This window comes from Drosophila willistoni, chromosome 3R (assembly GCF_018902025.1).
Source record: "Drosophila willistoni isolate 14030-0811.24 chromosome 3R, UCI_dwil_1.1, whole genome shotgun sequence".
NCBI classification, from domain to species: Eukaryota; Metazoa; Arthropoda; class Insecta; order Diptera; family Drosophilidae; genus Drosophila; species Drosophila willistoni.
In genome coordinates this window covers 9,163,434-9,190,914 of record NC_061086.1, presented here as the reverse complement: position 1 = coordinate 9,190,914, position 27,481 = coordinate 9,163,434, and the positions used below count along the sequence as shown (strand labels likewise).

Sequence of the window (27,481 nt, the reverse complement as noted above, 5' to 3'; positions counted from 1 at the left end):
AAATAAAACTAAAGCATTAAAAATTAAGAAAAACATCCGCCAGTTTATGCATATTTCTAGCAATTTACACACACACACACAGAAACATTTATATCCGTAATGCCGTTACGGCCCATTTAAATTGTTGAACTGTGCACGCGAAATGCATAAAAATGCAGTAGGCGCAGGAGTTTACCGTTAGCATATGCAGTTTTCTGTTGGGGATTGGAACTAAGTGTGTGTGTGTGTATCTTTGTAAAAACGGGAAAATATTGCCATTAACCTTTTCCACGTATTCACAGATACAAATTTCAACTTAATGCCTATTGCAAAAACGAGGTCAACTTTTAAACAGAGAAACCATTCCATTAGAATAATAATAATTTATAATTGTTACAGCCGAATGTTCTTATATTTCCACGCTTTAAATGCTTTTGCGAATGTTTCAGTTACAACTTTATACTTAGCAATACATTCTAAACACACACAAAAACAAAATTCCTGGGGTCGTGGGCAATTGTGTTAGAGGGGCACAAGCTCTGCAATAGAAAATACATATAAATAGATCTAGATTACTTTACGCCGACTAAGTTACTCACACTATCAAAGAGAATAATAAAAACTCAGAAATATAAGGCGAAACTACGCTGCATAGGAGTGGATTTGTTTTTTTGTGGAGGCTATAGCTTAAAGGTAGATGTACATTATACTGGCAGCCGCCTGCTTATTCCTGCTTCTGGGGCACACTCAGTTCGTAGAAGAGCTTGGTCATGCCACCAATACCAACCAGGGCCAAGGCCATGGTGATGCGGTATAGCACATTGTCGAAGGCGGAGCCCTTGAGGAACACGGGCTTGCCGTCCTTCTTTTGGAAATGCTCCTGCACTTTACGGATTTCAAAGTAGCCCTTCTCGATCTGCTCCTTACCAACCGCTGTGGAGCGGCGGGTGGCGGTGGTGGCAAAACTGCGGACAACGGCCTGCGGCAAATAGCAAAACAATAAAGAAAAAGAGTTTGGTTAGTTCACCTCTCCAGGCTCTTACGTAATTTTTTCCTGGAGGCTTAGGCATTCATTAATATTCAAATGTTTTTCGAAGTAACTCCAGTGTTAAACTCATAATTAATATTTTGCATACTTACTCTCGACAAGTTCATCATTTTGCTATGTTTATTTAAATATTATTATATTTTTAGCCAAAATGCAGAAAGAATATTTTGGAGAGAAATCAGGGCTCGATTATGACAGCTGTTTGTTGGAGAATCGACGTTGCCGCATCAATCGGAATTATTTCTGGCGTTGCCACTTCTTAAGAATACCCTTAATGGCGAATATTTGTCTTAACAGAATTTTCGAGCGCTGTTAATTTGACAGCAACTAAATTGTTTATTTTCTTTTTCCAAAAAACATCTGTGTTTTATAAATTGTTTTAGTCAACTACCAGGCACTTAGAACAGCTATAGTCCACAATGGGCTTTCTAACAGTATTGAAGAAGATGCGACAAAAGGAGAAGGAAATGCGCATTTTGTTGCTGTAGGTTTTAAAGCCCCAGCTGGCCATCTTAAATGATTCACTATTACCTTGTTTTAGAGGTCTGGATAACGCCGGCAAAACAACGATATTAAAGCGATTCAATGGCGAACCCATAGACACTATTTCACCAACTTTGGGCTTTAATATCAAAAGTCTGGAACACAACGGCTACACCTTGAATATGTGGGATGTGGGCGGACAAAAGTCGTTGCGCTCCTATTGGCGCAATTATTTTGAATGCACAGATGGTCTCGTTTGGGTGGTGGACAGTGCGGATCGCATGCGTTTGGAGTCCTGTAGAAGTGAGCTGGAAGTGCTGCTACAAGAGGAGCGCCTGGCTGGTGCCACCTTATTGGTGTTGTGCAATAAACAGGATTTACCAGGAGCATTGAATTCCAATGAAATCAAAGAGGTATTTGCCTTTTCCTACTAAAAGGAGAAACAGTTATTTATCGAATCAAACAAATCAACCATTTATTTATATTTTTACAGATTCTTCACTTGGACGACATCAGCACACATCACTGGCTGGTGGCGGGAGTGAGTGCGGTAACTGGGGAAAAACTTCTCAGCTCAATGGATTGGCTTATTGATGATATTGCTAAGCGTATATTTACATTAGATTAGATTCTCACTTTTCCAACAAGAACATTTTATATAATTTCATTTCCTGTTCGTTACAAAATTGTGGCTTAAAATTAACTTTGTGTATGGACGCAAAGCCCTCTTCCAGAGTGGGTGCTTGGTATTTCTTTTTCATCATATTGAAAACCATATCATTGATTTTTGAATGATTGGCATCGGATAGTTCTCTATATGCAATATTGTGCTTAACCTGGCCTGGCGTCACATTCATTACAAAACAACGGATGGGTACGTTCAATCCGTTGGCCAAATTGATGAACTTTTTACGTGAAGCCACGTCCACGTTGGTATTGTCGATGACACAGGAGGTGCCTGATTTCAGGGCTCGCTCAGAAGCAGCAAGACAAGACTGAACACTACCTAGGGTATCGGCATTGAGAATCTTATACTTCTTGCCGGTTAGAATCTCTTGGCAAAAATGACTCTTACCCGAACCGGGCAGGCCAACCATTATGATCATTTCGCATTTATTCGCATCGAATTCCACATTATCAGGCTCAAATTGAGATATTGCATCGTGAACAGCGGTTGGATCGAAGTCTGGTTTGTTCCACTGCTCAACTCGTTGATTCAGGAAGTGCACTTCAGGAGTATAGAACGAAATGCCTACATTCGTTGCAAAGAGTCGATCTGCCAGAGAGTGATCCTTGCGCTTTTTAGCTACCCCCTTTCCTGTCTCTGGGCGTCCAGCGGCATCGCCCACAAAAAAACTGCGCTCCAATTTAATGGCCACTGAGTCATTCATTTCATTTTTTAGATGCTCCCACATTGCGGGCAGTGGTTTGCGATACCCTGAGCCAACTGCTATAAAAACTTGAATGGGTACAGCCAATTTTTTCACAATTTGCTTGATTTTCACTTTGAAATCATCCAATTTGATTTTACCCCGGGCTATTCCGCCTTGATTGGTGAAAAAACACACCTTGAAGCCATCTTTTTGCAGACGTTGTAGCTTTTCGGGAACTTCGGGATAGATGATCTGCCAGTCATCTGTATTTTTGGGGAATACATTTCCCGATTTAGTTTTGATGATAGTTCCATCCATGTCATAGCCAGCTATCTTTTCTGAAGCCAAAACTCCAGCGCTCGAATATACAATCAGTTTGCCATTGTCCACAGAAGCCCATTTTTCCGACCCAATGTTATTTCCAACCGTTACTTCAGGTTGCAATTCTTCTTCTGGTTCTTCTGTTTTTTGAGACGGTGGAGGATTAAAGACCACCTCATATGGATGTCTTCCGTAAACGATTTCTAAGAGATCCCCATGCTGAAGTTCACCTTCCGTATTCTGCAAAGCCATAACTCCATTCATACCGCACGGGTTCAAGCCAAGAACTTTAAACTTAATACTAGCATTAGTCAAATCCACTTGGAGCTGAAGCTGCCGCTTTGAGCAGCGCGCATCTCGAATGCCCGTTTCCTTGCTCCTGCCCAGCCACTGTTCTCCAGAAGTCAGATGAATGGGCGTATGCTCTGCCTCCACCGGTTTAAGTGTGCAGATTCGGTTGCCGGGCGCCTTGGTAAGCGAACGATTTAAATATTTCGCCAACGACATATTTTTGCCATTTTCTCCATTTAACATTTTTTATTTCTTAGGGTGTGACCAGACTACATGAATAAGAGACTAAAATACCAGTTGTTGATTTTTTGAATTCAAAGTGGGCTTTGCTTTTGCCTTCATCTATCTATTTTCGAGTCGGTCTAGGTTTCCTCTCAGTACTTTCATTATCAAAAAATTTCTCGTTGAAATAGGTTTTTCTATTTACCTATACAAAAAAAAAATATAAAAATTTTCCACAAAATGCAAAAAAACTTTTTAACATCTTTTCGCGTGAGTACAGATTTTAATTTAAAAGTGAACAAAACCATAATAGTTATTTTAGGTTCTGCCGTATATGCGCAATATGTTGAACCCTCGGCTAGTGCCGATACGGAGGATTCAACTAGCATCGAGGTTGGAAGGGGCCGTCAAGACTGGGGGCGGAAAAGTGACACCAAAAATGGCCAATTTGCAGAAGAAATTCCAGGAAAACAATGGGAAGCCAGTTTTTCTGAAGGGAGGCGCCATGGACAACATTTTGTATAGGCTTACTCTTGTCCTATGCGTGCTTGGAGTCGTTGGCGATGTCTGGCTCTGGTTTGGCTATATACTAGCCTAACGGACATGGGTGATTAGGAATACTTGCAGCTCCCCCTACCACACAACCCCCCACACATAACCACGCATCCCGACACAACACACCCATTGTTATTGTTTTAGTGGAAGTTTTAGCAATTTATACCCCTTGGCATTCAAAGAAACCGAGCTTGAACACAGGGTGATACGGAATTTAATACAAGTTTATCAAATGTTCCTATGTTTACCGCAATCCTTACGGTAGTAACACTAAACGGCATTTCTGTTAATAAACACTTATCGTTGCCCGTTGGCTGAAAAAAGTTCTTTTATTTAATTTGCCAAAAGAATACAATTTTTAAGCTTTTTTTAGCCGAAAATTCAAATTTGCCGATTTTTAGTGTTTTTTGGTTTAAGCAAGACGGCAACACTGATTTAGACTTGTCGGCTTTTTTTTGTTTTATTGCATTTTTCTCATTCATACGGTACGTACAATTTGGTTGCTTTTAAAAACTATTAAAATCTTAATGAGTTTATTGTTGACTAATTCGTAGTTGCATCCCCATTTGATAATTACCCCTACTCCCCATTTTTGGGGAGAAATGTTTGTTTTTAAGTTTTCTTCTTTTTCTCCACATTGCTGCCATATTGTCTTCAGCTCTGTTGGAACACCTAAGAAAAATATGCATAATCATCATATGTATGTTCATATTTCATTGTTTACTTGGCATTCTTCAAAATTAAATATATAAGTGTTTTAACCATTTCAGTTGTACAACAACAACCATGAGTACTTATACGTAGCTTACGTGCTTAAAAACCAAACCAAACAAAAAAAGAAAGAAAAAAACAAATTTTTCTTCATTATCAGAAATTCTCAGTCATGTTGCTACAGAAAATTCCAAATTATGGTCGCCATCAACTAAACAGGCTTTGCCACTTCCGTAGCCGTGCAGTGAGCAGTTTTAGATTGAATTTTAGACAAAATTCTCAAGTACAAAATCCGCTCACTAAGAGCACAAGAACAACCACCTGTCGTCTTCGCCTCCTAGTTCCTCAACAGTACAGTCAGCCATTCATTAATTACAGGTACTCTTAAGCTTGTTACCGGCGATATAATTATTTTTCACCTTTTAACCATTTCTAATTGCAGTTCCAGTGCTAATCTTGCCCAGCCTAAAGCAATGGCCAGCAAAACTTCTCATTTTGTGCTTCCCAATACGCAGCCGATTGCGGATCTCGATTGTAAGAATGCATTTGAGAATTTAACCGATAAGGAGAAGCTATATGCCCACTATTTTAGTAAGGCATGTTGGGATGGGGGCCTGATAGCACTTATCCAGTCCAGCCCCGAAGGACCATTGATCTTTTCTTTATTGCATCGGATATTTGTGGCAGAGAAAACTGATGAACTGAAGGTTAAAGCTTTGGCGGCTGGAGTGACCGATGATGAATTCACGGCAAGTATTAAGAATGTATATTCCTTTTAGACTTATGCTTAACAAATTTGATCTTATACTGCAGAGTTTTCTCGTTTATGCTTGTGGAGTGTTTGCTAATGCCGGTAATTACAAGGGCATGGGTGATAGTAAGATAGTGCCTAACCTAACCGAGGAGAAGTTTGAGGCAGTTGTTCGCTCCTCAAAAGCCTATGGAACCGAGCCACATGTGGCAAAGATCTATGAGAAAGTCAAAAGTCTGATTTATGCACTCGAATCACGTAACGAGATTCTGGGTTTTGCGCCAGATGGCATTACCACCTACTGGTCGGATAATTGTACCAAGAAAGACTCTGAAATTGTAAATGCGTGGCTGACATCGAAACGCATAGAACCGTACATGTGTCGTACATTCAAGGTGGTGGAGAATGGCGAAACTATTTACGATATCAAACTGGGTTCCGTGGCTGCATCTACTAAGGACGGTATTACATTGCCCTTGGAGAAGTACGAGGGCAATAATTTTAGGGTCACACGAGGTGATTATCACAAATTGTTGCAGCGTGTCAATCATAATTTGTTGGAAGCCAAGAAATATGCTGCCAATGACAACGAGGCCAAGATGATAGAGCATTACATCAAATCGTTTGAGGAGGGTTCTTTGGATGAGCACAAGGATGGTTCCAGATGGTGGATCAAGGATAAGGGACCTGTTATTGAAACTTATATTGGTTTCATTGAAACATATCGTGATCCTGCCGGTGGAAGGGCCGAGTTCGAGGGCTTTGTCGCGATGGTTAATAAGGAGAGTTCTGCTAAGTTTACAGAGTTGGTCAATCGTGCAGAAAAGCTGTTGGAATATCTGCCTTGGACTGAACCATATGAAAAGGATTCTTACCTGAAGCCCGATTTCACATCTTTGGATGTACTGACATTTGCTGGAAGTGGTGTTCCTGCTGGCATCAACATACCCAATTGTAAGTACAGGTCAACTACACAATTTTAAACAATACTCCATTTGACTTATTATATGATACAGATGATGAAATCCGTCAAGATGAAGGTTTCAAAAACGTTTCATTGGGCAATGTGTTGGCTAACATTAACCGAAAAGACCCCATTCCATTCCTGTCCGAAGAAGATCAGACGCTTTTAAAAGAGTACAAAGTCAAGGCCTTCGAAGTGCAAGTGGGTCTGCACGAGCTTTTAGGTCATGGAAGTGGCAAATTATTCCGTATCGACGAAAAGGGCACATACAATTTTGATAAGGAGAACACTAAGGATTTGATCACAGGAGAACTAATTAGCAAATGGTACTTGCCTGGCGAAACCTATGATACGAAATTTGGTGCCCTTGGTTCATCATATGAGGAATGTCGGGCCGAAGCTGTTGGCCTTTATTTGTCACTGCAGCGGGATATCTTAGAGATATTCGGCTTCAAGGATTCCGTTGAACAGGACAACATCATCTACATCAATTGGCTTAGTTTAATCTGGAATGGCATGGGTGTAGCTTTGGAAATGTACAACCCAAAATCAAAGTTATGGATGCAGGCCCATTCTCGTGCCCGTTTTGTTATCATGAAAGTTTTACTTGAAGCAGGCGAGGGTTTGGTCACCGTACAGGAGACAGAAGATGGCAAAAACTTGCTTCTCACTGTAGATCGTTCTAAAATTGAAACTGTTGGCAAAAAGGCTCTGGGAGAGTTCTTGACCAAGCTCCAGGTGTACAAGTCCACCGCTGACATAGAAGCAGCCACAAAAATGTACGAACACTTTTCGGAAGTGAACGAGTCAGGGTCTCATCCTTGGGCCAAATGGCGGGACATTTGCCTTGCACATAAGAAACCCCGAATGATTCTTGTTCAGGCCAATACTGTGGTTAATAACGACAACAAGGTCCAATTGAAGACGTACGAACCCACTCATGAGGGTTACATTCAATCGTGGGTGGATCGTTTTCCCAACACCGATATTGATAATGTCCTTGAGGATATTGTTGAGAACGATAAGAAATACTTCCCTATTGCATTTTCTAATTAAACAGCTTTAAATTGTTGCTATTGGCATATAATTTAGTAAAAGATACAAATGTCTGAAAATTAAAGTCGAGTCATTGTATGACTTCAATTTTGAAAAATTGTATATGTATGTATATATTTTGTACACTGGTACAGCTGTGTGGTAACCCTGGTAACCGTTTCTCGTTCAGTATAAATTTTCAAATTTAAATTGGTATCCTGGAAACAGAAGAATATAATTCTTAATTTAACGTCTATATCCTAGCATTTACATCTGTAAATACTATTTTTTGTTGTTTATTTAGTACAAAAACCGCGATACCATGGCAACCCCGAGCCATTCAGTTATTGGTTTTGACGGTTCGCAGGGTGAAGGATAAACACTGGCGACCTTTTTTGTTTAAAATGCTGGGTAAACGTGATGTAGTCAATCGCAGCATGGAGCTATCATTGGAAAATCCTATGTGGCGAGGAGCCGATCTTGAAGTACCCATCTCGAAGGAACTGAAGGACTTGAAGCATGCAGAATTTATAGAAAAGAAGCGCCGTCAGCAATTGCGCACCGATTGTGAAGAATTGCGGCAGCTAGCAGAGCATTTAAGACTGGCTGCTATCACTAAGGACCTTTGTGAGCAGAGAGCCGAATTGCAAAAGTCCCGTTTGGAGGCTGAAAAGGACAAGGCCAAGAGCCATCAATTGGCTGAAACGGAAAGATTACGGTTTCTGGCCGAAGAACAGAAAAAAGAGGTTGCTCTTAAGGAACAGCAAAAAAAACTGCGTGACTGTTTAGCCTTGCAAATGGAGCAGACGCAACAGCGTCGTAAAAAGGAATGTGTCGAGACCGTAGCAGATCGAGAACTTCGTATGGCCTTGCAACTACAAATCGAAGAGGAAGATAGAGCTTTGCAATACCATCTAGAACAGGAAAAGATCAGAAAACGCAGGGACATGAACCGGTTAATCGAGGAGAAAAAAACATATAAGGAATTTAAAAATAAGGAGGAAGAGGTTGAATTGAAAAAGGCTTTGAGGACCCAAACCCAGATGGACGAACGGAAGCAAAGACTTGATCACGAGCGTCTTGAAGTTCGACGCAAGCACGAAGAGATTACCACACAATTGGGTTATCAGCTCTATAAACTAGACAGTGAAAAACGGCAACGGGAGAACGTGCTTCTCGATTTGCTTGAGTCAGAATATAAGGCCAAGGACGACGAGCGCTTTCGCCACCAGCTGCAACAGGAGGAAATGGATCGCATACGCGTTAAAAAAGATTTGGAACGATACCGCGCTGAAGTTTTGCAACGCAATAAAGAGCAGATGGAGATGAGGCGCCAAGAGCTGGCTGCTGAACAGGAGTTGTTATTGACCATTAACCCAGATGCTATCGAAAAGGAACAGGAATTGGCTGAACAACAACGTCGTAGAGACCATGGGAACATACTCCTGTCTATGATTAAGGAAAATCAACGCAAGCGTGCCAACGCCATGGCTGAAAATGTCCAGTTCTTTAGCATGAAGGACAAAGCCGATAAGGAACTGCAGGAACGTATTCAAAGAGAGCGTCTTGAAATGCTTGACACCCATGCTGATACGCTAGCTTATTTACCTAATCATGTCTTGTCTAAGGCAGACCGCGAGCACTTTGGCATAAAAGGTAAACGTCTAAATGGCGATGTCTAAATGTTAACCGCCTTATTCCAAATAAAATAAATAATAAACAAAAATCCCACATATTTTTATTGGTCTGGCAACGCAGAATATATGTTTTGTTGAACAACACGTATGGGTGCACTTTGCAACACTGAATTTCTTTTGGGCAACGCCGATCCGTGACAAGTCAGCCTAATCCGCGAATTTGTTCACATTTCTTGTATTTTGAGTTGAATAACAAATTTTAAATAGTTGCTAAGAATTGAAAAGCTTGCAATGAGCGAGACTATTAATACGTCGGCCCAGTTTCCGACATTTGAGAAACCCACGGTCCAGTTCAACGAGAAGGGATGGGGACCATGCGAATTGCCGGACACGTTTAAGGACGTGCCATACCAGCCTTTCAGCAAGAATGATCGCCTTGGAAAGATTTGCGACTGGACCAACACCTCCAACAATGATAAGAAGTACCAAAGTAAGTCCACAGAACAAACAAAAAGTGAAATGCAGGCTAGGACAAGTGAGGTTATGTTTGCATTTCGCTGATGTGCGACTTTGTCTGTGTGTGTTTGTGTGTGTCGTGGCATTAACCACCTTATGACTCTTTCTGTTTGCAGACAAGTATGCTTCCAGCTTTGGCACTGGGATCCAGTACTCCTATTACCACGAAGAAGATGAAACTACTTTCCATTTGGTGGATACCGCCCGTGTTCAGAAGCCACCCCATCAACGCGGACGTTTCCGCAATATGCGAAACTCGCGCTCTGGACGTGGTCGCAATGCTCGTGGTGGAATCAATACCCATGGCATGACCACATTGAGTGGCAAGAATGTCAAGGCCCGCGATCCCCGTCGTGGAATGGGCAAGAAGTTTGGCAATCGTGGGCCGCCACCCAAAATGCGTGAATCATCGGTGGCTGTGCGATCAGACTGGGCTTCGATTGAGGAAATGGATTTCCCGCGTCTCATCAAGCTGTCGCTCCCCAATATAAAGGAGGGCGTGGATATTGCAACTTGTGGAACGTTGGAGTACTATGACAAGACCTACGACCGAATCAATGTCAAGAACGAGAAACCTTTGCAGAAAATCGATCGAATTGTGCATACGGTGACCACCACCGATGACCCGGTCATCCGTCGTTTGTCGAAGACGGTGGGTAATGTGTTCGCCACTGATGCCATTTTGGCCACTATTATGTGTTCGACGCGTTCCAATTACTCTTGGGATATTGTAATTGAGAAAGTTGGTAAGTTTAAGCCAAACGGATTTTCCTGCAGAATTCTATAAATTCGTATAATTCTAGGTGATAAAATCTTCATGGACAAACGCGATCATACGGAGTTCGATTTGTTGACTGTGAACGAGACCAGCGTTGAACCACCTACTGATGATGACAGCTCATGCAATTCTCCTCGTAATCTGGCTATTGAGGCCACCTTTATCAACCACAACTTCAGCCAGCAGGTCCTTAAGACTGGCGACCAAGAGGCCAAGTTTAAGTTTGAGGAGAGCAATCCTTTCATTAGCGAAGACGAGGACATACAAGTGGCCAGCGTGGGCTATCGGTACAAGAAATGGGAATTGGGAAGCGACATTGTAAGTTTAATTTAATTACCTGAAATCATTTTTTCTTATCGGTTTCTTTTTTTTCAACAATCAGGTGCTGGTTGCCCGTTGCGAACACGATGGTGTTCTGCAAACTCCAAGCGGCGAGCCACAGTTCATGTCCATTAAGGCACTTAACGAGTGGGACTCCAAGATGGCCAATGGTGTGGAATGGCGTCAAAAGTTGGACACACAACGTGGTGCGGTTTTGGCCAATGAGTTGCGAAACAATGCCTGTAAACTAGCCAAATGGACTGTTCAGGCAGTCCTTGCTGGATCCGATCAGTTGAAACTTGGATACGTCTCGCGTATCAATCCCCGTGATCATTCGCGTCACGTTATTTTGGGAACGCAACAATTTAAACCGCATGAGTTTGCCACCCAGATCAACTTAAGCATGGACAATGCCTGGGGTATTCTACGTTGCATTATTGATCTAGTTATGAAGCAAAGGGATGGCAAATATCTAATCATGAAAGATCCCAACAAGCCAATTATTCGTTTGTACGATATTCCCGACAATACATTCGATTCCGATGACTCCGACGATGGCGAGGGTGATGATGGTGAGGGTTTCCAGCAAGTTTACAACTATGCCAACAACAGCAACAAGATTTAAACAGATAAACTAAACTAAAACCCAACTCATCTTTGACCCTCCTTTCGTTCTACCTTTGTGAAAAATAGATCAACACAATAACCGGTTGAGACAATGTCGGAACGCATTATAAATTTAATTGTTCTAAGCGATTGTATTCGAATTGGATGCAGCATGATAGTAAAGCGTCGCAGAACTCGAACAAGATGTGTTTTTATGTGGACTGGTTGAGCGGGGTTTTATTTTTTCTTTTGGGACAAGTTTACTTTGGGTTTGGCCCAAAGGGTTTTACACTAATTAACTCAAAGTTGAGGGGAAACTCCGAAAGGCACAAAGGTTAATTTCTGAATGTACAATTAATTTGATAGCTCTTAGTAGTCCAGTTAATGCATCGCCTTTTTCACATCTCCTTATATATATTGAAATGATTGGAGCCAACTGCATCTATAAGTCGATAACCTCCTATTTATGTATGCATGTATAGGGTTAGCGATAATCCGGTTATCAGAAAAGCCTCACTAGAATAGTGTATGGATATTTCGAGTGTATTGAGAAGAAATTTCGTTTTGTTAGAGAGTGTTGATTGTCGACAGCAGCAGAGGGCAATCTGTGATTAATAAAAGCTTAAACTGGCGAGCTAATGAGAGAGTAAGTTTAGTCTTGATCCAAAGTTGCTCGAGATGCGATCAGAACCAATGTTGGTGCTAGTGCTGCTCGGTGCAGTACTACAACTACGACTAGCTGGTTAGTAGTCCTGTCCTTCACTGATGCAATCGCAACCGGTTGCTGATTTTATTATGCAATCCGTTTAATGATATTCAATTTGTTTGTGTAGATGCAGTTGCGGTTACCTTTGGAAATTGCACTCCCAAGGGTAGCTCAGAGCGTGGTGTTTGCATCCATATCAACAACTGTCCGACTCTTTTGGGCATTCTCAATAGCAACCAAACTCCAGATGCTGAGCGTCAACTATTATCGGATAGCCAATGTGGTTTGGATAATACACGCACAGGCTTAGTTAATCGTATTCTAGTCTGTTGTCTTCCGAGTCAAATGAAGGAAAAGGATTTAGTTACTGACACTACTTCTGCCAACGATGGAAATGGTAATATTTTGCCTAGTATTGGCACTTGTGGCGTTATGTTCGCCAATCGGATTATTGGCGGCGTTGACACACAACTTTGGGAATTTCCCTGGATGGTCCTATTGCAATATAAAAGAGGTATATACACATGAATAGGACTTTGGAGAGTACAAAGATTCATTTTTCTTCAATCTCTTGATTGTAGCTATCAACGGTGATTTAACCTTCAATTGTGGTGGTGCTCTTATCAATTCTCGCTATGTGCTGACCGCGGGTCATTGTTTGGCCAGCCAAAAGCTTGAAAAAAATGGTCTAGAACTGCATAGCGTCCGCTTAGGTGAGTACGATACCACCAACGATCCCGATTGTGTAACTGAGAAAAATGGTAAAACAACATGCGCTCCAAATCACATTGACATTGAGATTGACGAACACATTATCCATGAATCATATATGCCCAATTCTATTGATCAAATGAATGACATTGGTTTACTGCGACTCAAGAAGAGTGTAAGGTGAGCTAAAATTTATCCTCTACACCCTGAATCTTTCTACATACCTCCACTTTATTTGCTTAGTTACACCGACTATATAAAGCCCATTTGCTTGCCGATTGATGATGAATTCCGTAATAATGCTTTTGAGAGCTATGCCATGGATATATCCGGTTGGGGTAAAACGAAGGACAACAACCCAAGTGCGAAAAAACAAAAGGCTACAGTCGATGTATGGAATTTGGGACGTTGTCAGGATAAATATCGTTCTTATCAAATGCATTTGAATAACACACAGTTGTGTGCTGGTGGCAAGTTGGAAATTGATACTTGTGGCGGTGATTCCGGTGGCCCTCTTATGGTCCCTATTAATAAGAATAAGCAGGAAATATTTTATGCTGCCGGTATTACATCATATGGGCCGGAACCATGCGGTCTGCAGGGTTGGCCGGGTGTCTACACTAGAACAGCTGCTTTTGTCGATTGGATTCAACAGAAATTGAAGGCATAATAAAACAAATATTGCTAATTTATTCACATATGTACGTAAATATATATATATATATAATAGTGTTTTTGCTATCTTAATATAGGCGGCAAGAAGTGATGTTTGTGGGCGAATGTGCCACGATTTTGCTAACTTTCAAATGGAATGACTACAATTAAGGACACGTTTTTAAAGTATATATATACATATAAATATTTTGACAATAAACTTAGGAGATTCGATAGTTTGCGCCTCAAGAGAAGCAACACGATTTGCATAAATTATTACACACGAATGTGGCTTAAAATCAATTATCTTTTTTTTTCCCTGCACATAACATTAATAAAACTTTTGACCGACAATTACATTTATAAATTCATTTCCAAATACCATTTTATGCTAACTATGTATTGTATGTAGATTCTAGACCCTATTATTATTTCAGTATAATTCTGGCTAAGTATAAGTACAATTAGTTGGAAAGTTTCAAGCAATTAATTTGCGAAACCTTCAGTTTGGGTTTTCTCCTTTTGTCACTAAAACACTAATTTAGCCGTAGGATTAGAGCGCAGTGGAAATTGTTCTAAACATTTGAGATTATGTATAAAACGTAAAATGTTTTTTTTTTGTTCTCAGTTTTAGAGGCACCAATATTGAAGGCTAAGATTAAAAAACAAATTGAGACATCAATCAGACCTCCTCGGGAGCAGCACGTGGCGCTGTACCAGCAACGGCTTCAGTAGTATTCAGTTCAGTCGTCAGTGGCTTGTCCTTATTGCAAATAGTGGCCAGTTCATCCTGCAATTGGTCAAGAACACCCTTAATTGCAATACAAAATCCCCGACTACAAGGCAGCAATGGAAATTCGGGCAATTCACATTTTTCTTGGTACTCGTTTGGCATGTCTAAAAAACACAACAGAATTACCGACTCGTTCTATTTTATATATCTATTTCATATTCTTACCCTTTGTGCTAAGCACTTTCAGACGCTGTGCCTCAGATGAATAGTCGGCCCATGCCTGCATGCGACCATGAATTTCGTTGCCGTATTTACTAAAGTGCTCAATCAATTCCTTTTGGAAAATATGCGGCGGTCTCTGCAACTGTTTAACAGTAGAGTGAGCAATTTTTATAATGGCCATTTCGTTATAAACGCGTGAATTTTCCTTGCCCAGCTGGGTGCCTATGGAGACAGAAAATGTAAGATATAAATGTTGACTGCTGCTTGTAAAGTTCTGCAACACTTACCGCGCTGCTTTTCATAGCCCGCCTCATTATAGTAGGGCTCATCGACCAGTATGAGACCCTGTATGGAGACTAAGACTTGCAATATTGTGCTACCTGATGTCCACATTTCAGTATCTCTGCCCGACCAAGTGCCCAGCAGTGACACGCACACCTTGCCCTCTTCGTAGAGATTCGGATTGAGACGCTCTGTACAATAGCTGACATAGAGACAGGTGGGTGGATTTTTCGGATAGTCCTTTCCCATTTGAAAGTCAAAAAAGAACAATGCATTCTGGTAAGGTGTACCCTTGGGACCAACCATCATAACGGAGAGAAGATCCATACGATCCTCGTATGCGCGCACCACCATACCCGGCGGCAGGGAAGCTTGAAGTATGCGATATTCACGCTGAACAGCTCTCTGATATTGTGCTTTAGATGTGGGCGTTATTTTCATGTTAATAAAATGATGGGAAGCTGGAGCGATGGGTAACACCTCAAACAATGATTCTTCACTGGACGCTGAAGAAGTAGGAATTTTGTGGGATGGCGATGAAGAGGCCATGGGACTGTCCAATTGTGACAGAGTTTCGCAGAGAGCATTCAGATTTAGCGGCTGTTCATCCATGGCTACCTCACCACCAACTTCAACATCCAGTTTTGCCTCTCCAATAACTGTAACTGGATGCTCTTTTGCCATATCAGTTTCTTCAATTGCATCTTCCATTTCGTTGACTTCCTCGTCGTCATCATCGTCATCGTCTTCTTTCTCCTTGTCGCTGCCCTTGTAGGATGTCTTCACAATCCATTTACGACATTTGCTAATTTGGTCTTTAATAAGGAAAAGGAAGACCTCACAGACATCAGCATTTCGATCTGCCAAGAACTCGACAGGATTATCCAAAACAGACTTAAAAAGGTCTTCCCAAGTTGGACCATCCTTTTCAGACTCTGTATTTTCAGAGGTTTCTTTGCTGTCGCTAGCTTGACTGGTAAGATTCGTTGAACTGTTTTCACCACGTGAATGAACACCAGAGTCGTTCTGCGAAGGATTAGGAGAAATTGAAGTTCATATTTAGGTGTAAAAACAGAATTCTTACCTTATTAATCTGCCTGTTTACAACAAATGCTTGGAGTATGCTACCTCGTGCCAAGTTTAACATGATTTTATACTCCAATCTATATTGGTGCACATCCTTTGCATTGATACTATGATTGGTGGTATCTTGTTCTGTATGATTCTCCGAATCTTCCTTCGTGACCACCTCATTTAAATTCGATTTGGGAGAAACCACCTGACTACATTTTTTGCAAAGAACCGCATTTAAATTGGTTGTTGATTTTCGCTTAGTTGGAGTTGATGTGAACTGAGCAATATTGTTTTCTGGCGCTGATGTGTCTTTGTGTGTTGACTCATCATCCTCTTTTTTTGCCTCCTCATTCGATACATTCGGTGTACACTTTGTGTCATTTTTGAACTTTAGGATACCCTGAAAGTACTCTTCGTCAAAGAAACTAGTTTTGAGCATGCAATCTAAAAAGCGACAATTGTTATATAATTTTAACAGATCGATCAGAACTTCCGGCTTGCGTTCATTGGGCAGAAGACGGAAAATTTCCTTTTGCATTCCTAGGGCTTCGTTGACTTGAACGAGACCAGCAAGAATATATTCTCCATTGACTCCATGACTGTTTGCGCCGCTTATATTCAAACTGCATTCAACGTGACTATTTTCCGATTGTGTCTCCCAAGAGTCTTCCGAACCATCTGAATCATAGGCTTCATGATCCTGATCGTTATGATTGATCTCAAACAAATCTTGAGGATAGCACATGGTAATGTGGCCCTTTACCCACCACACACGCACTCGACCATCTGGAAAGTTTTCAATAACCTGACCTGCTGTGGAATCGGCGTCTTCACCAGTGAAATTTGACACCCGAATCACCATGGTGCCTGGCCGATATTGATAATCCGAATGATCTTTGAGATCATAAACGCTAAGCTCTTCCGTATCCTTGCAGAAGGGACTAGAAAGACAAACAATAATAATACTACTTTCATTCAGCTAAAGGAACCAGGTGCTTTGCACTTACACAGGATTATCCATATTTGAGTAGATATTAAACCACTTTACTTTTGCAGTACGCTCATCATGATGCACTGACTGTATCACACCATAGTCGGTCTGTCCAGTTCCGTTCACATTGGCATTGCTCACAAAATCACCAGGAAAGAACTCATGGTTATCGAGATGATGAATGGGATACAATTGGGTGGAGTGAATGCCAGTCTCCACAGTACCATCCTGCCATACTACAGTAACCGAGCTAAAAACTACAAGTGTTTCCACTATCAACTCATCACCATCTTTTGGATCTTTTGCCTTTTTTACGAAAGGCGCTGTTAACAACTTCTTCACACTGCGCATTTTTTTCTTCGCATTTCTACGCTTGGCACAACGTGTGCTAATTTTTGGCGATTGTGCAGATGAAATGGCATTGGTAGAGGCTGCGACTGCAGTTACCTCAAACTGTTTGGTGTTGTCCTCGGCTGCAACAGTCCAAGTTTCGGGAATTTCTGTGGCCTCTTGCAAATCAGTTATATCATCATCGTATTCATCTTCATCCACCGAATCCCATGTGTCATCATTGCTAAAGGCTCGTGCCTTTGTTGCAGCTGTGGTGGTGACCTTGTGCGATTCATTCTCATCCTGTTGCTTCCGGGCCAGTCGCACACCACTGCCCTGTTTATTGGACAAGCGGCGGAATTTAGGTTGATTGCGAACAGTGCGAGAACTGGAACCAGGTAAAGTCTCTAAGTTTGCCAATGAACCCGAATTATTTGGCGTATTCGATTGATTTTGTTCTAATAGTTGACGTTGGAAAATTCCCAAGTAGGTAGCAGCTAAAAATCAATAATTATACCATCATTATCTTGACAAGTAGTTGTCATTCCAGACTTACCTTGCTCCTCTTCCCAGTCGACGTATTTAATTAGTTTATCACATATGGAATATTTGAGGTAGAAACGATCGTGAATTTGCAGCATATAGGATTCATAAATATTGAGACGCTTAACATGGTTGAGATCATCGCCTTTAATGCAGCTTTTTGGCTGTTTCAAGGCATCAACATCTGCGCCATGTTCCATTGAGGAGAAGGCACGACAAGTCCAGGCCACGTCTATTGAAGTTGTGCGTGTGGATTCCACAGTAAACTGAATACAGACAGATAATTTTTGCATGAGGACCTGAGGATTTTTGCATATTAATCAAATTATTTAGAATTACCATTGCCCGTCCCTTTCGATTCGTCGGAAGGGGAATGTCAGGAGTCAGATTCTTAATACGGTCTACAGGTGGCAGGCGGCCGACAACTATGTTACCAGGATAATATACATTGGGATTAAAGACTTCTAGGGCGCATTGTGTATAGGCATCTTTAAACTTATAAAAATCATTCGAAGTGATCTCCAGTCGAGCTCCATTGCTACATCTAAGAAAAATAGTTAATATCAGAAATTTGAAGATTCGTTCTCTGCTTTTCTTTACTTACCTTAGGACAGCAGCCTCACTCACATTTACAGTAGTCCCTATCCAGGTTCCAAAGCAAACTGGCGCATCTCTTGACCATTCAGAAATGGGCCGCAAACGCTCGGCTGGAACATTTTTCAATACATATTTGCTGCCAAGTACCTTAACATCAGCTCGCACATTCACATCACGTACATATCCCGCTTGACCACCAAGATCCTTTTGCCCTGGACGACGCCGACGTACCACATCTCCAGGCATCAAGGTTCGATCGGCCAGACCAATCTAAAAATCGATTGAAGGTTAAATTGAACCAACACGTGTCAATTCAATCCACGAAGAAGAAAAACCCAAATTGAAAAAGAGGAGAAGAAACAACAGTTGTTCAAACAAAGTTAACCCGTTATGTCTAGGCTGAGGTTGAGGCCGAGTTACATAACCTCAACGGGGCCCCAACCTTAACCTAGCTTAACACACTTACCGACTGTTCTGACTGGACAATTTCCTTGCCATCTGGATAAAATGCCACTCGCACCTCTCCACTGCCCAATGCGTCATCACTGTCATCATCGTCATCTGATGAATACGATTCGGTGGTCTCTGTGACCACTCCAAATTGGACACGCCCCTGGCGATCTATACGAAATACCTCGTCCTCAAAAAAAAATTGGTTATCGTGGTTGCTGGATTGCCTGGATAGTGCGGTGCCACCTCCAACTTCTCGATGATTTGCTGGAGTGTTAGGGGTGCAGGGTGGAATCGGTGTGACCTCTGCTTCATGGACATCTTTGACAAATGCAACTTCTGCTGCATCGGGGGTGCCAACCACGCCGACACCGCCATCATCATCCGCAGGTTCAATCAATTGGGTGCCACCATTTTTGGCAGCACCCGTAACACAGCTCAACATATTACCAATGATGAACTTCAAACATAGGGAAAGAAATTGGTGTCAACTTTGATGGACGTTGGTTTATTATTATTACGTATGAGCGGTATGTGGCACAACTTATAAAAACAATTTGCGTGGCAAATTCCTGAAGTTCTTTGGAAATGATTCCACAACCAGTTGGTGGATTTAGAAAGAAAGATTGATGGCAAAAGATTGATGAGAAAATTGAAGGCCTTCGACTTGGACTATTTGATGCCGCATATAATTTGTAAATACAACGCGTAATTCTTGGAATTTAATTCTATAAATTTTGACAACTACTTGAAACTAAACGAGAAATATAAATAAAACAGCCAAAATTACAAATCTACGGAAAATCTAAAACACGAACGCCTACTCTTGAAAACAAAAACAACACTGAGAAAAATACAAAACAACCACCCAGAAAACATTCGCAACAATCGTCGAAATTATACCCAACTGGCATTTTTTTAAGCTTCTTTTGTTGACACTGGCAGATTTCATCCGAAACGGTTTATTTGACTAATTTAAGACATTTACTCATGAAGGCGCATGAAAGATTGTCCAATTATTAATCATTTCTAGAGATTAGGTAAAACAGCTATATAAATTAAGAGTCCCAAGCATACAATCATTATGACTGCGAAACCTATAGTTGCCAAAATACACATGGCTTTTTTTTCAACAGAATTTGTTTTTGGATATGGTTTTCACAAAAGTTGTATTGAAAACTTACCTCTTATTTATTAGCCTTGGTAAAAAAGAAAATCATCAACCAAACTTCGATCAGCTTAAGATTTAAACAGGATTCCGAAACGTTCGTAAATCGATCCCTTGGAAAATAAGCATATGTATGGATTAACAGTAATTGTATGTATGAGAAAAAGGGTGTAGTGATTTATAGCCTATAGCTTACTTACAAATAAGAAAACTCTCAAAAATATTTCATTTTTTAAATTCGTATACAAAGTACAAAACTTTCTAAAACTTTAAGAATTCTTACGGAGCTGTGAGAACGTACTGATCTTGTAGTTTTGAAACTGAAACTAATATTATTTTGGTACATTTTTTTTGATAAGTAAGCAAAACAAAATAAACAAAGATTGAAGCGTTGCTAATCTATTTATCAGTTTATTTATTCAGTTGGTTTTTCGTTTTCTATTATTACAAATATATTTAGTTTTGCTGTGTATTGGTATGGAAGAAATATGAAAGAACAGCATTAAGATTTTCTGAATAAAATACATACAGTGTGTTTTTATCTTTCTTTGGGCCAAAGTCAAGTATATTTGTGTTTTTGATTAACAAATTCATTGTCATATTTATTTAGACTAAAAAATTTTGGCGACACTTTTTTCTAATATTGCAATTTGCTTGAAAACTTCTACGCATTATCACAATTAACAATCATAGGAGGAGCAAAAGGGGAATGCCGTATTCCAAAAGAATACGAATTTCCCTTTTTGCCCGGCCTATAATACATTAGATCATAATAGTTGGGTCCTGGTCCCAAGGTTTTCGATATTTTTCCGCCTCTTGGCGTCATCGTATATTGAGGAGCACGCTGCAAATGTACATTTAGATCGCCAGGAACGTAGGCTGCTGGGCCAGGAGAGTCATGTTTGCGGTTACGCTTTGTTTGCAGCCCCCTGCAAATAGTTGTTTAGTTTGAAAAATTTTCAAATTAGAAATTATTGCATAGATGAACCCACATGCTATATGAAGGTGCCGCTGGCTTTACAGGATTTATATCAAATCTATAGGCATTCGGTCCGGGGCCGTGTTTTTTCATGTCATAGTTATAGCGAAGACCCATGGAATAGGATGGAGCGTTGGTGCCAGTGAAGAAAGGTTTTAGATGAACATCATGGGCTGCCGGTCCGGGTCCGAATCTTTTATCTAAATAACAAATAACAATAGACTGGCCTTTATTACTCTCTAAGACAATAACCAATCACCTGTGGTAGGTGTCCTTGGTGCCATTGAGTACTCCAAGCCTCCGCCCTTTCCATAGCGAGTCATTTTATCGACCATATAGGCACCGGGTCCAGGTCCAACAAATCTACCTGAAGCATTCGTGCGAACCCCAAAAGAATATTGAGGCATTCGCTGCTTTCGAGTATCATGCCGATCATAACCCAGGACTGGGGGTAGCATATACGCACCCGGACCGGGACCTTAGTGACCAAGAACATTTATAGCATACACATATTTTATCTAAAAAACGCCTTGCTTACCCACTGCCCGAACAGCCATTAATGGGACTTATTTTATTGCAATATTAGAAATATTTAAACGGCTAATTTTGAAACTCTTTCGAGTTGTTGCCGAACGAATTAGGAAGGTACACTAAAAATATGGGACCCCCATTTTCTGTTTTAACTAAAGTTTGAAATCATGACCTGCTTTGAGAAAGGGCTCCGCTTAAAATATAGCCGAATCTAATTAAATTCTAACGGGTGGATACATCAAATTGATCATAGATCTTCTTGTTGACTTTTGATTTAAGCAAAATCATTTGAAAGGCAATTAGATGTAACCATTTATGCCAATTTTTTGAACTGAAATTTATTTTGAACTGAAATTTTGGTACATATTTTTTCTAATATTGCAATCTGCTCTTCAAAAACTACATATTATCACATTTAACAATCATAGGTGGCGCGTACTGCGAATGGCGTATACCAAACGAATACGAATGTCCAGTTTTACCCGGTCGATAATACATAAGATCGTAGTAATTGGGACCGGGTCCCACAGTCTTCGAACGTAATCCGCACCTTTGAGACATGCTATATTGTGGAGCACTTGGCAATTTTATATTAAGATCTCCAGCAGCATAAGCTGCTGGACCAGGAGAATCATGTTTGCGATTAATTTTCGTTTGCAAGCCCCTAATTAGATGAGAATGCAAATAAGTATTAATGTATTGTTACTCTGGGAGCAGATATGGGCTAATACTCACATGCTGTAAGCAGGGGCAGCAGGCTTAACAGAATTGACCTCATATTTGTACGCATTTGGGCCAGGTCCATGCTTCTTAAAGGCATAATCGGTCTTAAGTCCGATTGAATAGGCTGGGGCATTTGTCCCAGAGAAGAAGGGCTTGAGGTGTACATCATGGGCACCCGGTCCGGGGCCGACTCTTTTATCTGAAAGGCGTCACATATTGTACGCAGTAGCTGTCAGTAGGAAATGGCCCCACTTACCTATTGTGTTTGTTCTTCCTGCAATGGAGAACTCCAAACCACCAGCCTTGCCATGACGAGTCAATTTGTCAACCAAATAGGCACCGGGTCCAGGACCAGAATTTTCGCCATTCAGATTTGTTCGCACGCCAAACGAATATTGGGGCAATCGGTTTTTGCGTGAATCATGATGGTCATAACCCACAGTAGGTGGCAGCATATAAGCACCAGGACCAGGCCCTAACAAGGACACACCATCATAATTACTTACATGAGATACCAACTAGACTATTATTCTTACCAAAAGGACGTACAGCCATTTTAGGTTTTGTTTATTGCAATATTAGATTAAATATGAAAACGGAGAATTTTGAAACTCTTTCGAGTTGTTTGCCGAACGGAGTCAAGAATTGGAATGAATATTCCATAGACTGAGATATAGCATGTTGCCGACAAAACAAAAATCAAGGCATACTTAAAAATCTAAAATCTTACAATTCAACATATCGAATTTATCGTTTATTTTTATTGAGAAGAAAGGAAATAAATGCATATTCGGTATTTTACACAGATTAAATAGATTACAGTGATACCTATTTCCTAGAAAGTGCCAAAGATGCTAGCAATTAATTAATTAAATTCTTTAAAAATAATATTTATCAAACGGACGGGTTATTCAATATGTATTAGGATGACGTTGAAGTTTCGGGTAAATGATAATAATATCCTTTATCTATAATTTTTAAAGATATTGCTTTAGCTTAGGATTTCTTATAGTAAAAATATTAATTATTTATTCCATATCCATTGAATTATAAAATTGATTATATCGTGACCCACGACCACTGGTTTGAAGCAATATATCTTGGCTCTGGTCACGTTGCGTCTGTTGGGCAAATCAGCATTAGTTAAGTGAGCCACCTGAGAAATTGGAATTAGCTTACCTTGGGGTCGTATTTGTGATGAAGATAGACCAACATTGGGCCATAGGCCAAGTTAAAGATGCCCACAATACGCATAAGCCAAGCAAAACCAAAATTCTGAGCCAGTTCACCGCCAATCAAAGGAGCTGACAAAAAGAAACGGAGAGCAATTAAAATCAATCAAAGGTGAAAAGTTCACTTGAACATACCCAGACAATAAGCCAGACTAACGGAAGTCTGTTGGATGGCATAGACAGTGCCATAGCTGGATATGGTTTTTGAAGAATCATTAGAGGCTTCCTCCTTGCTTAGAGTGGCATCTACAAAGCTAGCCAGCAGTGGAACTAAAGCAGCATCAATTATTCCTATGCCCAATCCCAATGCAAAATGGGGCAACAGAAGCTGTGCCAGTGTTGTGGCACTGGGTATCTGCAAGGACAAATTTGCAGCTTATTTTCAATTTACCGACTGAGAGAAGATTACCTACCAATATAGATGCAACGCCTACCAGAATTAGACTAATGCAGGATACTTTCACCTGGCCAAAGCGATAGGCAATGGTGCCAAAGAAATTCGTACCCACAAAATAGCCCAAAGAGTCTGGAATGAAAACTGTTCCCAGCTGCCACTTGTTCGGCTTGAGATATTGAATTAACCAAATGGGCAGACACGGTTCCAATATGGCCATTGTTGATGTGGAGAACCAAATCGCCACAACAATGGCCAGAATCATTTTACATTCTAGCAACGGGCGCCATTTGGGTGCCTTTTGTTCCAACTCCAATTCCACCTCAGGCTGCACGGTCAAATCCATTGTGAACAATTGTAGGCCCAAATTCAAAAAGATGAATGCAGAGAGTATAATAAACGGAGCAGGTTTGCCAGCTAAATCGTAAAGGATGCCACCGAAAGGATAACCGAGCAATACACCTAAAGCGATGCTGCCCAAAATAATGCCCATCACCTTAGAGCGTCGATCATCTTCAGGATAGTGTTGGGCCACCAAGCTCATGCCACAAATATTAACGCAGGCAGATCCCACGCCCTGAACGGCTCGAGCCAATAGCAATGACCAATATGATTCGCCAACTGTGAAGACTGTGAACCAATTATAGTTAAATAAATAATCAAGAAGTAATACTATAATATGTAAAATTTCATTCCATATTCCTTTTTGATCTTCTTTTTATACCATACTTTTTTTTTTAAATTACCAAGTGTTTAATGTCAATTTGAGAATTAAATAAGGTATAATTTTTCAAAATCGAAATGACAGTCTGAGGACTTTGGCTCTTTCTGCATTTGCGATGCAGTTTCGCATCGAATTTGACCTTTTATATTTTGGATCGTTTCATAAATAGATGCACCATTGTCATTTACTACTTACCCAGCGAGGAGACCAACAGGAAAAAGGTACCGACCACAATGGGTAGGCGGTAACCAAACTTGTTGGACGCATTGCCAACGATGGGATTGAAAATTAATTGTACCAGTGCCTTCATGGCCAGCAGCAGTCCAATGGAGCCATTCTCTTGCGTCAAGGCCAATGTGTTATTGCTGCTTATATTGCCGTTGCCGTTGTTGTTGTTGTTGTTGCTGTTGCTGTTGTCATTGCGGTTATCAACAGACTTTGCCAGGCCTTTGGACACATTACTGCCACCCGACTGATTTTCAATGCTGCCCATCAATACTGTGGGCATAGGCACAGGCATGGGCATAGCCGTGTTCGTGGGCGTGGTTGTGGTCGCATCGTTTGAAGGGACTTGCAATGGATTGAAATTAACCATCGATTTACCAGGAATGGGATGTTTGGCCACAAAGTGCTCTCCATGGCGATATATTAACGGTGGCTTGGAGACTCCATTAGTGTCTAAACTGATTAACATGGGCGAGAGGCGATGAAGCTGGTCCTGCCGATGCTGTTGCTCTATATCCAGATTGGCCAAATAGTCGGGCAATATGGGCACTGTTAGAAATGGTAAATTAGAGGTTAATCTCCCGCTTAATTGAATACTGTTGTGACCGATTACCGATTACGGTCAGTAGAACATTATCCAGAAGTAGGGCCAAATATACAATCAGTGCAATTAAACACCGATTTCCGTTTGTATGGGCGGGAGATGTGGAGCAACCAGAACTATTTAGTTGAGCAGCTGCTTCAGTCTTCAGGCCTTCAGTATGCCCACGATTGTATGTTGATTTCTCCGACATGGCACACGCAGACAATAAACTAATTTAAAGCCTGCTTAGACACTCCCGCACGATAAATTTAGTTTGCCATATGGCTTGTTTAACTAGTCTTTTGTTTGATTCAATATTTTTTCGCGCCACAAATTATGCTATAATATATGTATAAGCAAAAGCGACACATATGTCCACCAACACACGCACACACACACACACACACACACTCACAGAGGAAGACGAGAACTCGAAAAACAGAGCTCTATGTGGCTGAGGAGCAACAGGTGGCGGTGCTGCTACAACGACGTATGTGCCAATATTGAAAGGCTGCGACAAGTTGCCGTTGTATTTTATTGACAGTTTATTGCGAACCGATTCGACCCCCGAGTACGAACGCCTGTTGGACGCCGAACGAAAGAGCCAGGCAACCAGCCAGCAAGCAACTTATCTGAGATTCAATTTGTGTTCAACGGGGAAACTTTGACACTTTTCCTGGGTATATGCCCAAAGGCAATCAAATTGACTCTTTGCTAAGAAAAAAATACCCTATATGTTTAAAAAATTCCTTAGAAAACACGTTACGATGTGATTGAAGCCCTGTTTTAGCTCCAACTAAACCTTTAGTTGTGGTGCCGAATCTTTATAAGGGTATCAACTCATAGAAATCATAAAGGCTACCAAATTCATTCATTCATGCTTTTTTTTTATTGGGCTTGTTGTTGTGTTTGGCTCGTTGTTGTTATATCACTTTAAAGCTTTTTTATTTGACTTTCTTTTGCAGCATGTAGGTCATAATATCTTTTGGGGGATTAAAGAGCCAGCTTAAAGTTCAGACCGAGCAACATAACCAACATCAAAATCATCACAAGCAACACCAGGCATGGGACGAGTGTACATATGAGAGAGCGCTGATAAGCATGCTATAGATTTTTTAGCCTTTAGTCACATTTTCCATTCGATTGAACGAACGTTTTTTTTTTTTTCGATTTTTTCGTTTTAAATTTAGTTTCCGACAAATTTGTGACGGATTGCGTTAGCCATTTATGAAAAAAATTGATTTTCTATAGCAATCAGAATATAAGTAGGCGTTTGTTTTATCAGAAAATCATAAAACTAAATTTTACATTCATTACAGATAACAGTTGCGGGTTTGGGACCATAAGATGATAAGGTTACTTGTTTTGCACACCTGGTCACTGTGACCCCTGTGAATTCTCTGCCCACCAGTTTAGCTTATTGTAAACTGATAAACCTAATGAGTGTTGTTAAGCGATTAGATTAACGAATCAAAAGATAATCGATTGCAGTTCTGTTTAGTGTTTTATTTTTGTACTCCAAATCTGACCATAAATCAATTTATATTACTGGAATTAACCACTGGTTAACCATTTGGACTATTCGAGTTCACCACGATGCAGCATGGAAAACTTCAAATTTGTTGCTTTGCCATAACGTGTAACGCTTCCAAGTTTATATGCTGCTGGTCCAGGTCCATCTTCCTCATATGAGCTCTGACTCCTTAGTCCGAATGAATAACGCGGGCTGCGAGTCTTTCTGTAATCCGTTTTCGCGTATCCAATAGTACTTGGCAGCATATACGCTCCAGGTCCAGGTCCTGTCAATAACATGTCAAGACATGTAAAGGACAATTTTTTTTAATAAACTAATTTCTTACCATCTTTTTTTGGTGCCATTTTTGTAAGTGAGGGGAAAATAACTTTTTGGAAACTTAAAAAATAAAAATTTTGGAACTGAGAGAGTTGTTTGCCGGATGAACTGTTCGTATTGAATGAGAAAATTTATCCGACTCAACGCCAAGTGGAAATCAAAGCTAAGTCATAGCCAACATGATGG

General features: G+C 40.7%; 13 protein-coding genes across 13 annotated transcripts; 6 read left to right on the top strand and 7 right to left on the bottom strand.

The window, feature by feature from the left end:
* Nucleotides 1-362: 362 nt before the first annotated feature.
* On the bottom strand, nucleotides 363-1,242 carry LOC6650649 (cytochrome c oxidase subunit 7A, mitochondrial). Its single transcript, XM_002073349.4, has 3 exons — nucleotides 1,120-1,242; nucleotides 579-958; nucleotides 363-518 (listed from the first exon to the last, which is right to left on the bottom strand). Exons 1-2 carry the CDS (start codon nucleotides 1,135-1,137, stop codon nucleotides 704-706), a joined length of 273 nt encoding a protein of 90 aa, XP_002073385.1. The 5' UTR covers nucleotides 1,138-1,242; the 3' UTR covers nucleotides 363-518; nucleotides 579-703.
* Nucleotides 1,243-1,308: 66 nt separating this feature from the next.
* Nucleotides 1,309-2,177, top strand: LOC6650648 (ADP-ribosylation factor-like protein 2). The gene is made up of 3 exons (XM_002073348.4): nucleotides 1,309-1,511; nucleotides 1,569-1,923; nucleotides 2,004-2,177. Exons 1-3 carry the CDS (start codon nucleotides 1,447-1,449, stop codon nucleotides 2,136-2,138), a joined length of 555 nt encoding a protein of 184 aa, XP_002073384.1. The 5' UTR covers nucleotides 1,309-1,446; the 3' UTR covers nucleotides 2,139-2,177.
* On the bottom strand, nucleotides 1,960-3,754 carry LOC6650647 (uncharacterized protein F21D5.5). The gene has a single exon (XM_002073347.4). It carries the CDS (start codon nucleotides 3,736-3,738, stop codon nucleotides 2,143-2,145), a length of 1,596 nt encoding a protein of 531 aa, XP_002073383.2. The 5' UTR covers nucleotides 3,739-3,754; the 3' UTR covers nucleotides 1,960-2,142.
* A 96-nt stretch (nucleotides 3,755-3,850) lies between these two features.
* LOC6650646 (cytochrome c oxidase subunit 7A2, mitochondrial) lies at nucleotides 3,851-4,595 on the top strand. Its single transcript, XM_002073346.4, has 2 exons — nucleotides 3,851-3,987; nucleotides 4,040-4,595. Exons 1-2 carry the CDS (start codon nucleotides 3,958-3,960, stop codon nucleotides 4,313-4,315), a joined length of 306 nt encoding a protein of 101 aa, XP_002073382.3. The 5' UTR covers nucleotides 3,851-3,957; the 3' UTR covers nucleotides 4,316-4,595.
* A 458-nt stretch (nucleotides 4,596-5,053) lies between these two features.
* Nucleotides 5,054-7,856, top strand: LOC6650645 (dipeptidyl peptidase 3). Its single transcript, XM_002073345.4, has 4 exons — nucleotides 5,054-5,361; nucleotides 5,426-5,732; nucleotides 5,797-6,688; nucleotides 6,751-7,856. The coding sequence occupies exons 1-4, from the start codon at nucleotides 5,156-5,158 to the stop codon at nucleotides 7,752-7,754; spliced, it is 2,409 nt and encodes an 802-aa protein (XP_002073381.4). The 5' UTR covers nucleotides 5,054-5,155; the 3' UTR covers nucleotides 7,755-7,856.
* Nucleotides 7,857-8,067: 211 nt separating this feature from the next.
* LOC6650644 (meiosis-specific nuclear structural protein 1) lies at nucleotides 8,068-9,459 on the top strand. The gene has a single exon (XM_002073344.3). The coding sequence runs from the start codon at nucleotides 8,138-8,140 to the stop codon at nucleotides 9,413-9,415; it is 1,278 nt and encodes a 425-aa protein (XP_002073380.1). The 5' UTR covers nucleotides 8,068-8,137; the 3' UTR covers nucleotides 9,416-9,459.
* A 76-nt stretch (nucleotides 9,460-9,535) lies between these two features.
* LOC6650643 (eukaryotic translation initiation factor 3 subunit D-1) lies at nucleotides 9,536-11,791 on the top strand. Its single transcript, XM_002073343.4, has 4 exons — nucleotides 9,536-9,860; nucleotides 10,003-10,632; nucleotides 10,690-10,982; nucleotides 11,047-11,791. Exons 1-4 carry the CDS (start codon nucleotides 9,662-9,664, stop codon nucleotides 11,608-11,610), a joined length of 1,686 nt encoding a protein of 561 aa, XP_002073379.1. The 5' UTR covers nucleotides 9,536-9,661; the 3' UTR covers nucleotides 11,611-11,791.
* Nucleotides 11,792-12,248: 457 nt separating this feature from the next.
* LOC6650642 (spaetzle-processing enzyme) lies at nucleotides 12,249-13,700 on the top strand. Its single transcript, XM_002073342.4, has 4 exons — nucleotides 12,249-12,333; nucleotides 12,425-12,811; nucleotides 12,879-13,188; nucleotides 13,252-13,700. The coding sequence occupies exons 1-4, from the start codon at nucleotides 12,270-12,272 to the stop codon at nucleotides 13,676-13,678; spliced, it is 1,188 nt and encodes a 395-aa protein (XP_002073378.3). The 5' UTR covers nucleotides 12,249-12,269; the 3' UTR covers nucleotides 13,679-13,700.
* On the bottom strand, nucleotides 13,667-19,723 carry LOC6650757 ((E3-independent) E2 ubiquitin-conjugating enzyme UBE2O). The gene is made up of 9 exons (XM_002073341.4): nucleotides 18,901-19,723; nucleotides 18,442-18,704; nucleotides 18,177-18,381; nucleotides 17,851-18,103; nucleotides 16,981-17,791; nucleotides 15,984-16,914; nucleotides 14,905-15,925; nucleotides 14,621-14,839; nucleotides 13,667-14,559 (listed from the first exon to the last, which is right to left on the bottom strand). Exons 1-9 carry the CDS (start codon nucleotides 19,327-19,329, stop codon nucleotides 14,345-14,347), a joined length of 4,347 nt encoding a protein of 1,448 aa, XP_002073377.1. The 5' UTR covers nucleotides 19,330-19,723; the 3' UTR covers nucleotides 13,667-14,344.
* A 907-nt stretch (nucleotides 19,724-20,630) lies between these two features.
* On the bottom strand, nucleotides 20,631-21,722 carry LOC6650756 (outer dense fiber protein 3-B). The gene is made up of 4 exons (XM_002073340.3): nucleotides 21,570-21,722; nucleotides 21,291-21,509; nucleotides 21,045-21,231; nucleotides 20,631-20,981 (listed from the first exon to the last, which is right to left on the bottom strand). The coding sequence occupies exons 1-4, from the start codon at nucleotides 21,586-21,588 to the stop codon at nucleotides 20,717-20,719; spliced, it is 690 nt and encodes a 229-aa protein (XP_002073376.1). The 5' UTR covers nucleotides 21,589-21,722; the 3' UTR covers nucleotides 20,631-20,716.
* A 160-nt stretch (nucleotides 21,723-21,882) lies between these two features.
* On the bottom strand, nucleotides 21,883-22,937 carry LOC6650755 (outer dense fiber protein 3-B). Its single transcript, XM_002073339.4, has 4 exons — nucleotides 22,822-22,937; nucleotides 22,542-22,760; nucleotides 22,298-22,484; nucleotides 21,883-22,226 (listed from the first exon to the last, which is right to left on the bottom strand). The coding sequence occupies exons 1-4, from the start codon at nucleotides 22,838-22,840 to the stop codon at nucleotides 21,962-21,964; spliced, it is 690 nt and encodes a 229-aa protein (XP_002073375.1). The 5' UTR covers nucleotides 22,841-22,937; the 3' UTR covers nucleotides 21,883-21,961.
* Nucleotides 22,910-25,977, bottom strand: LOC6650754 (synaptic vesicular amine transporter). Its single transcript, XM_002073338.4, has 6 exons — nucleotides 25,474-25,977; nucleotides 24,831-25,409; nucleotides 23,931-24,541; nucleotides 23,653-23,872; nucleotides 23,465-23,589; nucleotides 22,910-23,406 (listed from the first exon to the last, which is right to left on the bottom strand). Exons 1-6 carry the CDS (start codon nucleotides 25,652-25,654, stop codon nucleotides 23,314-23,316), a joined length of 1,809 nt encoding a protein of 602 aa, XP_002073374.2. The 5' UTR covers nucleotides 25,655-25,977; the 3' UTR covers nucleotides 22,910-23,313.
* Nucleotides 25,978-26,928: 951 nt separating this feature from the next.
* On the bottom strand, nucleotides 26,929-27,432 carry LOC26529065 (outer dense fiber protein 3-like protein 2). The gene is made up of 2 exons (XM_015176625.3): nucleotides 27,303-27,432; nucleotides 26,929-27,242 (listed from the first exon to the last, which is right to left on the bottom strand). Exons 1-2 carry the CDS (start codon nucleotides 27,319-27,321, stop codon nucleotides 27,022-27,024), a joined length of 240 nt encoding a protein of 79 aa, XP_015032111.1. The 5' UTR covers nucleotides 27,322-27,432; the 3' UTR covers nucleotides 26,929-27,021.
* Nucleotides 27,433-27,481: the final 49 nt, after the last annotated feature.

Coding starts and splice junctions, on each gene's coding strand:
- LOC6650645 (XM_002073345.4), top strand. CDS start 5,156: ATGTTGCTACAGAAAATTCCAAATTATGGTCGCCATCAACTAAACAGG. Junction 5,733..5,796: donor TGACCGATGATGAATTCACG/GCAAGTATTAAG, acceptor CTTATACTGCAG/AGTTTTCTCGTTTATGCTTG. Junction 6,689..6,750: donor TGGCATCAACATACCCAATT/GTAAGTACAGGT, acceptor TATATGATACAG/ATGATGAAATCCGTCAAGAT.
- LOC6650754 (XM_002073338.4), bottom strand. CDS start 25,654: ATGTCGGAGAAATCAACATACAATCGTGGGCATACTGAAGGCCTGAAG. Junction 25,410..25,473: donor TGTTCTACTGACCGTAATCG/GTAATCGGTCAC, acceptor CATTTCTAACAG/TGCCCATATTGCCCGACTAT. Junction 23,590..23,652: donor TAGTCTGGCTTATTGTCTGG/GTATGTTCAAGT, acceptor TCTTTTTGTCAG/CTCCTTTGATTGGCGGTGAA.
- LOC6650643 (XM_002073343.4), top strand. CDS start 9,662: ATGAGCGAGACTATTAATACGTCGGCCCAGTTTCCGACATTTGAGAAA. Junction 9,861..10,002: donor CAATGATAAGAAGTACCAAA/GTAAGTCCACAG, acceptor TTCTGTTTGCAG/ACAAGTATGCTTCCAGCTTT. Junction 10,983..11,046: donor GGGAATTGGGAAGCGACATT/GTAAGTTTAATT, acceptor TTCAACAATCAG/GTGCTGGTTGCCCGTTGCGA.
- LOC6650644 (XM_002073344.3), top strand. CDS start 8,138: ATGCTGGGTAAACGTGATGTAGTCAATCGCAGCATGGAGCTATCATTG.
- LOC6650648 (XM_002073348.4), top strand. CDS start 1,447: ATGGGCTTTCTAACAGTATTGAAGAAGATGCGACAAAAGGAGAAGGAA. Junction 1,512..1,568: donor GAAATGCGCATTTTGTTGCT/GTAGGTTTTAAA, acceptor ACCTTGTTTTAG/AGGTCTGGATAACGCCGGCA. Junction 1,924..2,003: donor ATTCCAATGAAATCAAAGAG/GTATTTGCCTTT, acceptor ATATTTTTACAG/ATTCTTCACTTGGACGACAT.
- LOC6650647 (XM_002073347.4), bottom strand. CDS start 3,738: ATGTTAAATGGAGAAAATGGCAAAAATATGTCGTTGGCGAAATATTTA.
- LOC6650757 (XM_002073341.4), bottom strand. CDS start 19,329: ATGTTGAGCTGTGTTACGGGTGCTGCCAAAAATGGTGGCACCCAATTG. Junction 18,104..18,176: donor ATCGAAAGGGACGGGCAATG/GTAATTCTAAAT, acceptor GTCTGTATTCAG/TTTACTGTGGAATCCACACG. Junction 14,560..14,620: donor GAAAGTGCTTAGCACAAAGG/GTAAGAATATGA, acceptor TGTGTTTTTTAG/ACATGCCAAACGAGTACCAA.
- LOC6650646 (XM_002073346.4), top strand. CDS start 3,958: ATGCAAAAAAACTTTTTAACATCTTTTCGC. Junction 3,988..4,039: donor ACTTTTTAACATCTTTTCGC/GTGAGTACAGAT, acceptor TAGTTATTTTAG/GTTCTGCCGTATATGCGCAA.
- LOC6650642 (XM_002073342.4), top strand. CDS start 12,270: ATGCGATCAGAACCAATGTTGGTGCTAGTGCTGCTCGGTGCAGTACTA. Junction 12,334..12,424: donor ACTACAACTACGACTAGCTG/GTTAGTAGTCCT, acceptor TTGTTTGTGTAG/ATGCAGTTGCGGTTACCTTT. Junction 12,812..12,878: donor CCTATTGCAATATAAAAGAG/GTATATACACAT, acceptor TCTTGATTGTAG/CTATCAACGGTGATTTAACC.
- LOC6650755 (XM_002073339.4), bottom strand. Junction 22,485..22,541: donor AGGAAGAACAAACACAATAG/GTAAGTGGGGCC, acceptor GACGCCTTTCAG/ATAAAAGAGTCGGCCCCGGA. Junction 22,227..22,297: donor GCTGCCCCTGCTTACAGCAT/GTGAGTATTAGC, acceptor TCATCTAATTAG/GGGCTTGCAAACGAAAATTA.
- LOC6650756 (XM_002073340.3), bottom strand. Junction 21,232..21,290: donor ACCAAGGACACCTACCACAG/GTGATTGGTTAT, acceptor TTTGTTATTTAG/ATAAAAGATTCGGACCCGGA. Junction 20,982..21,044: donor GCGGCACCTTCATATAGCAT/GTGGGTTCATCT, acceptor AACTATTTGCAG/GGGGCTGCAAACAAAGCGTA.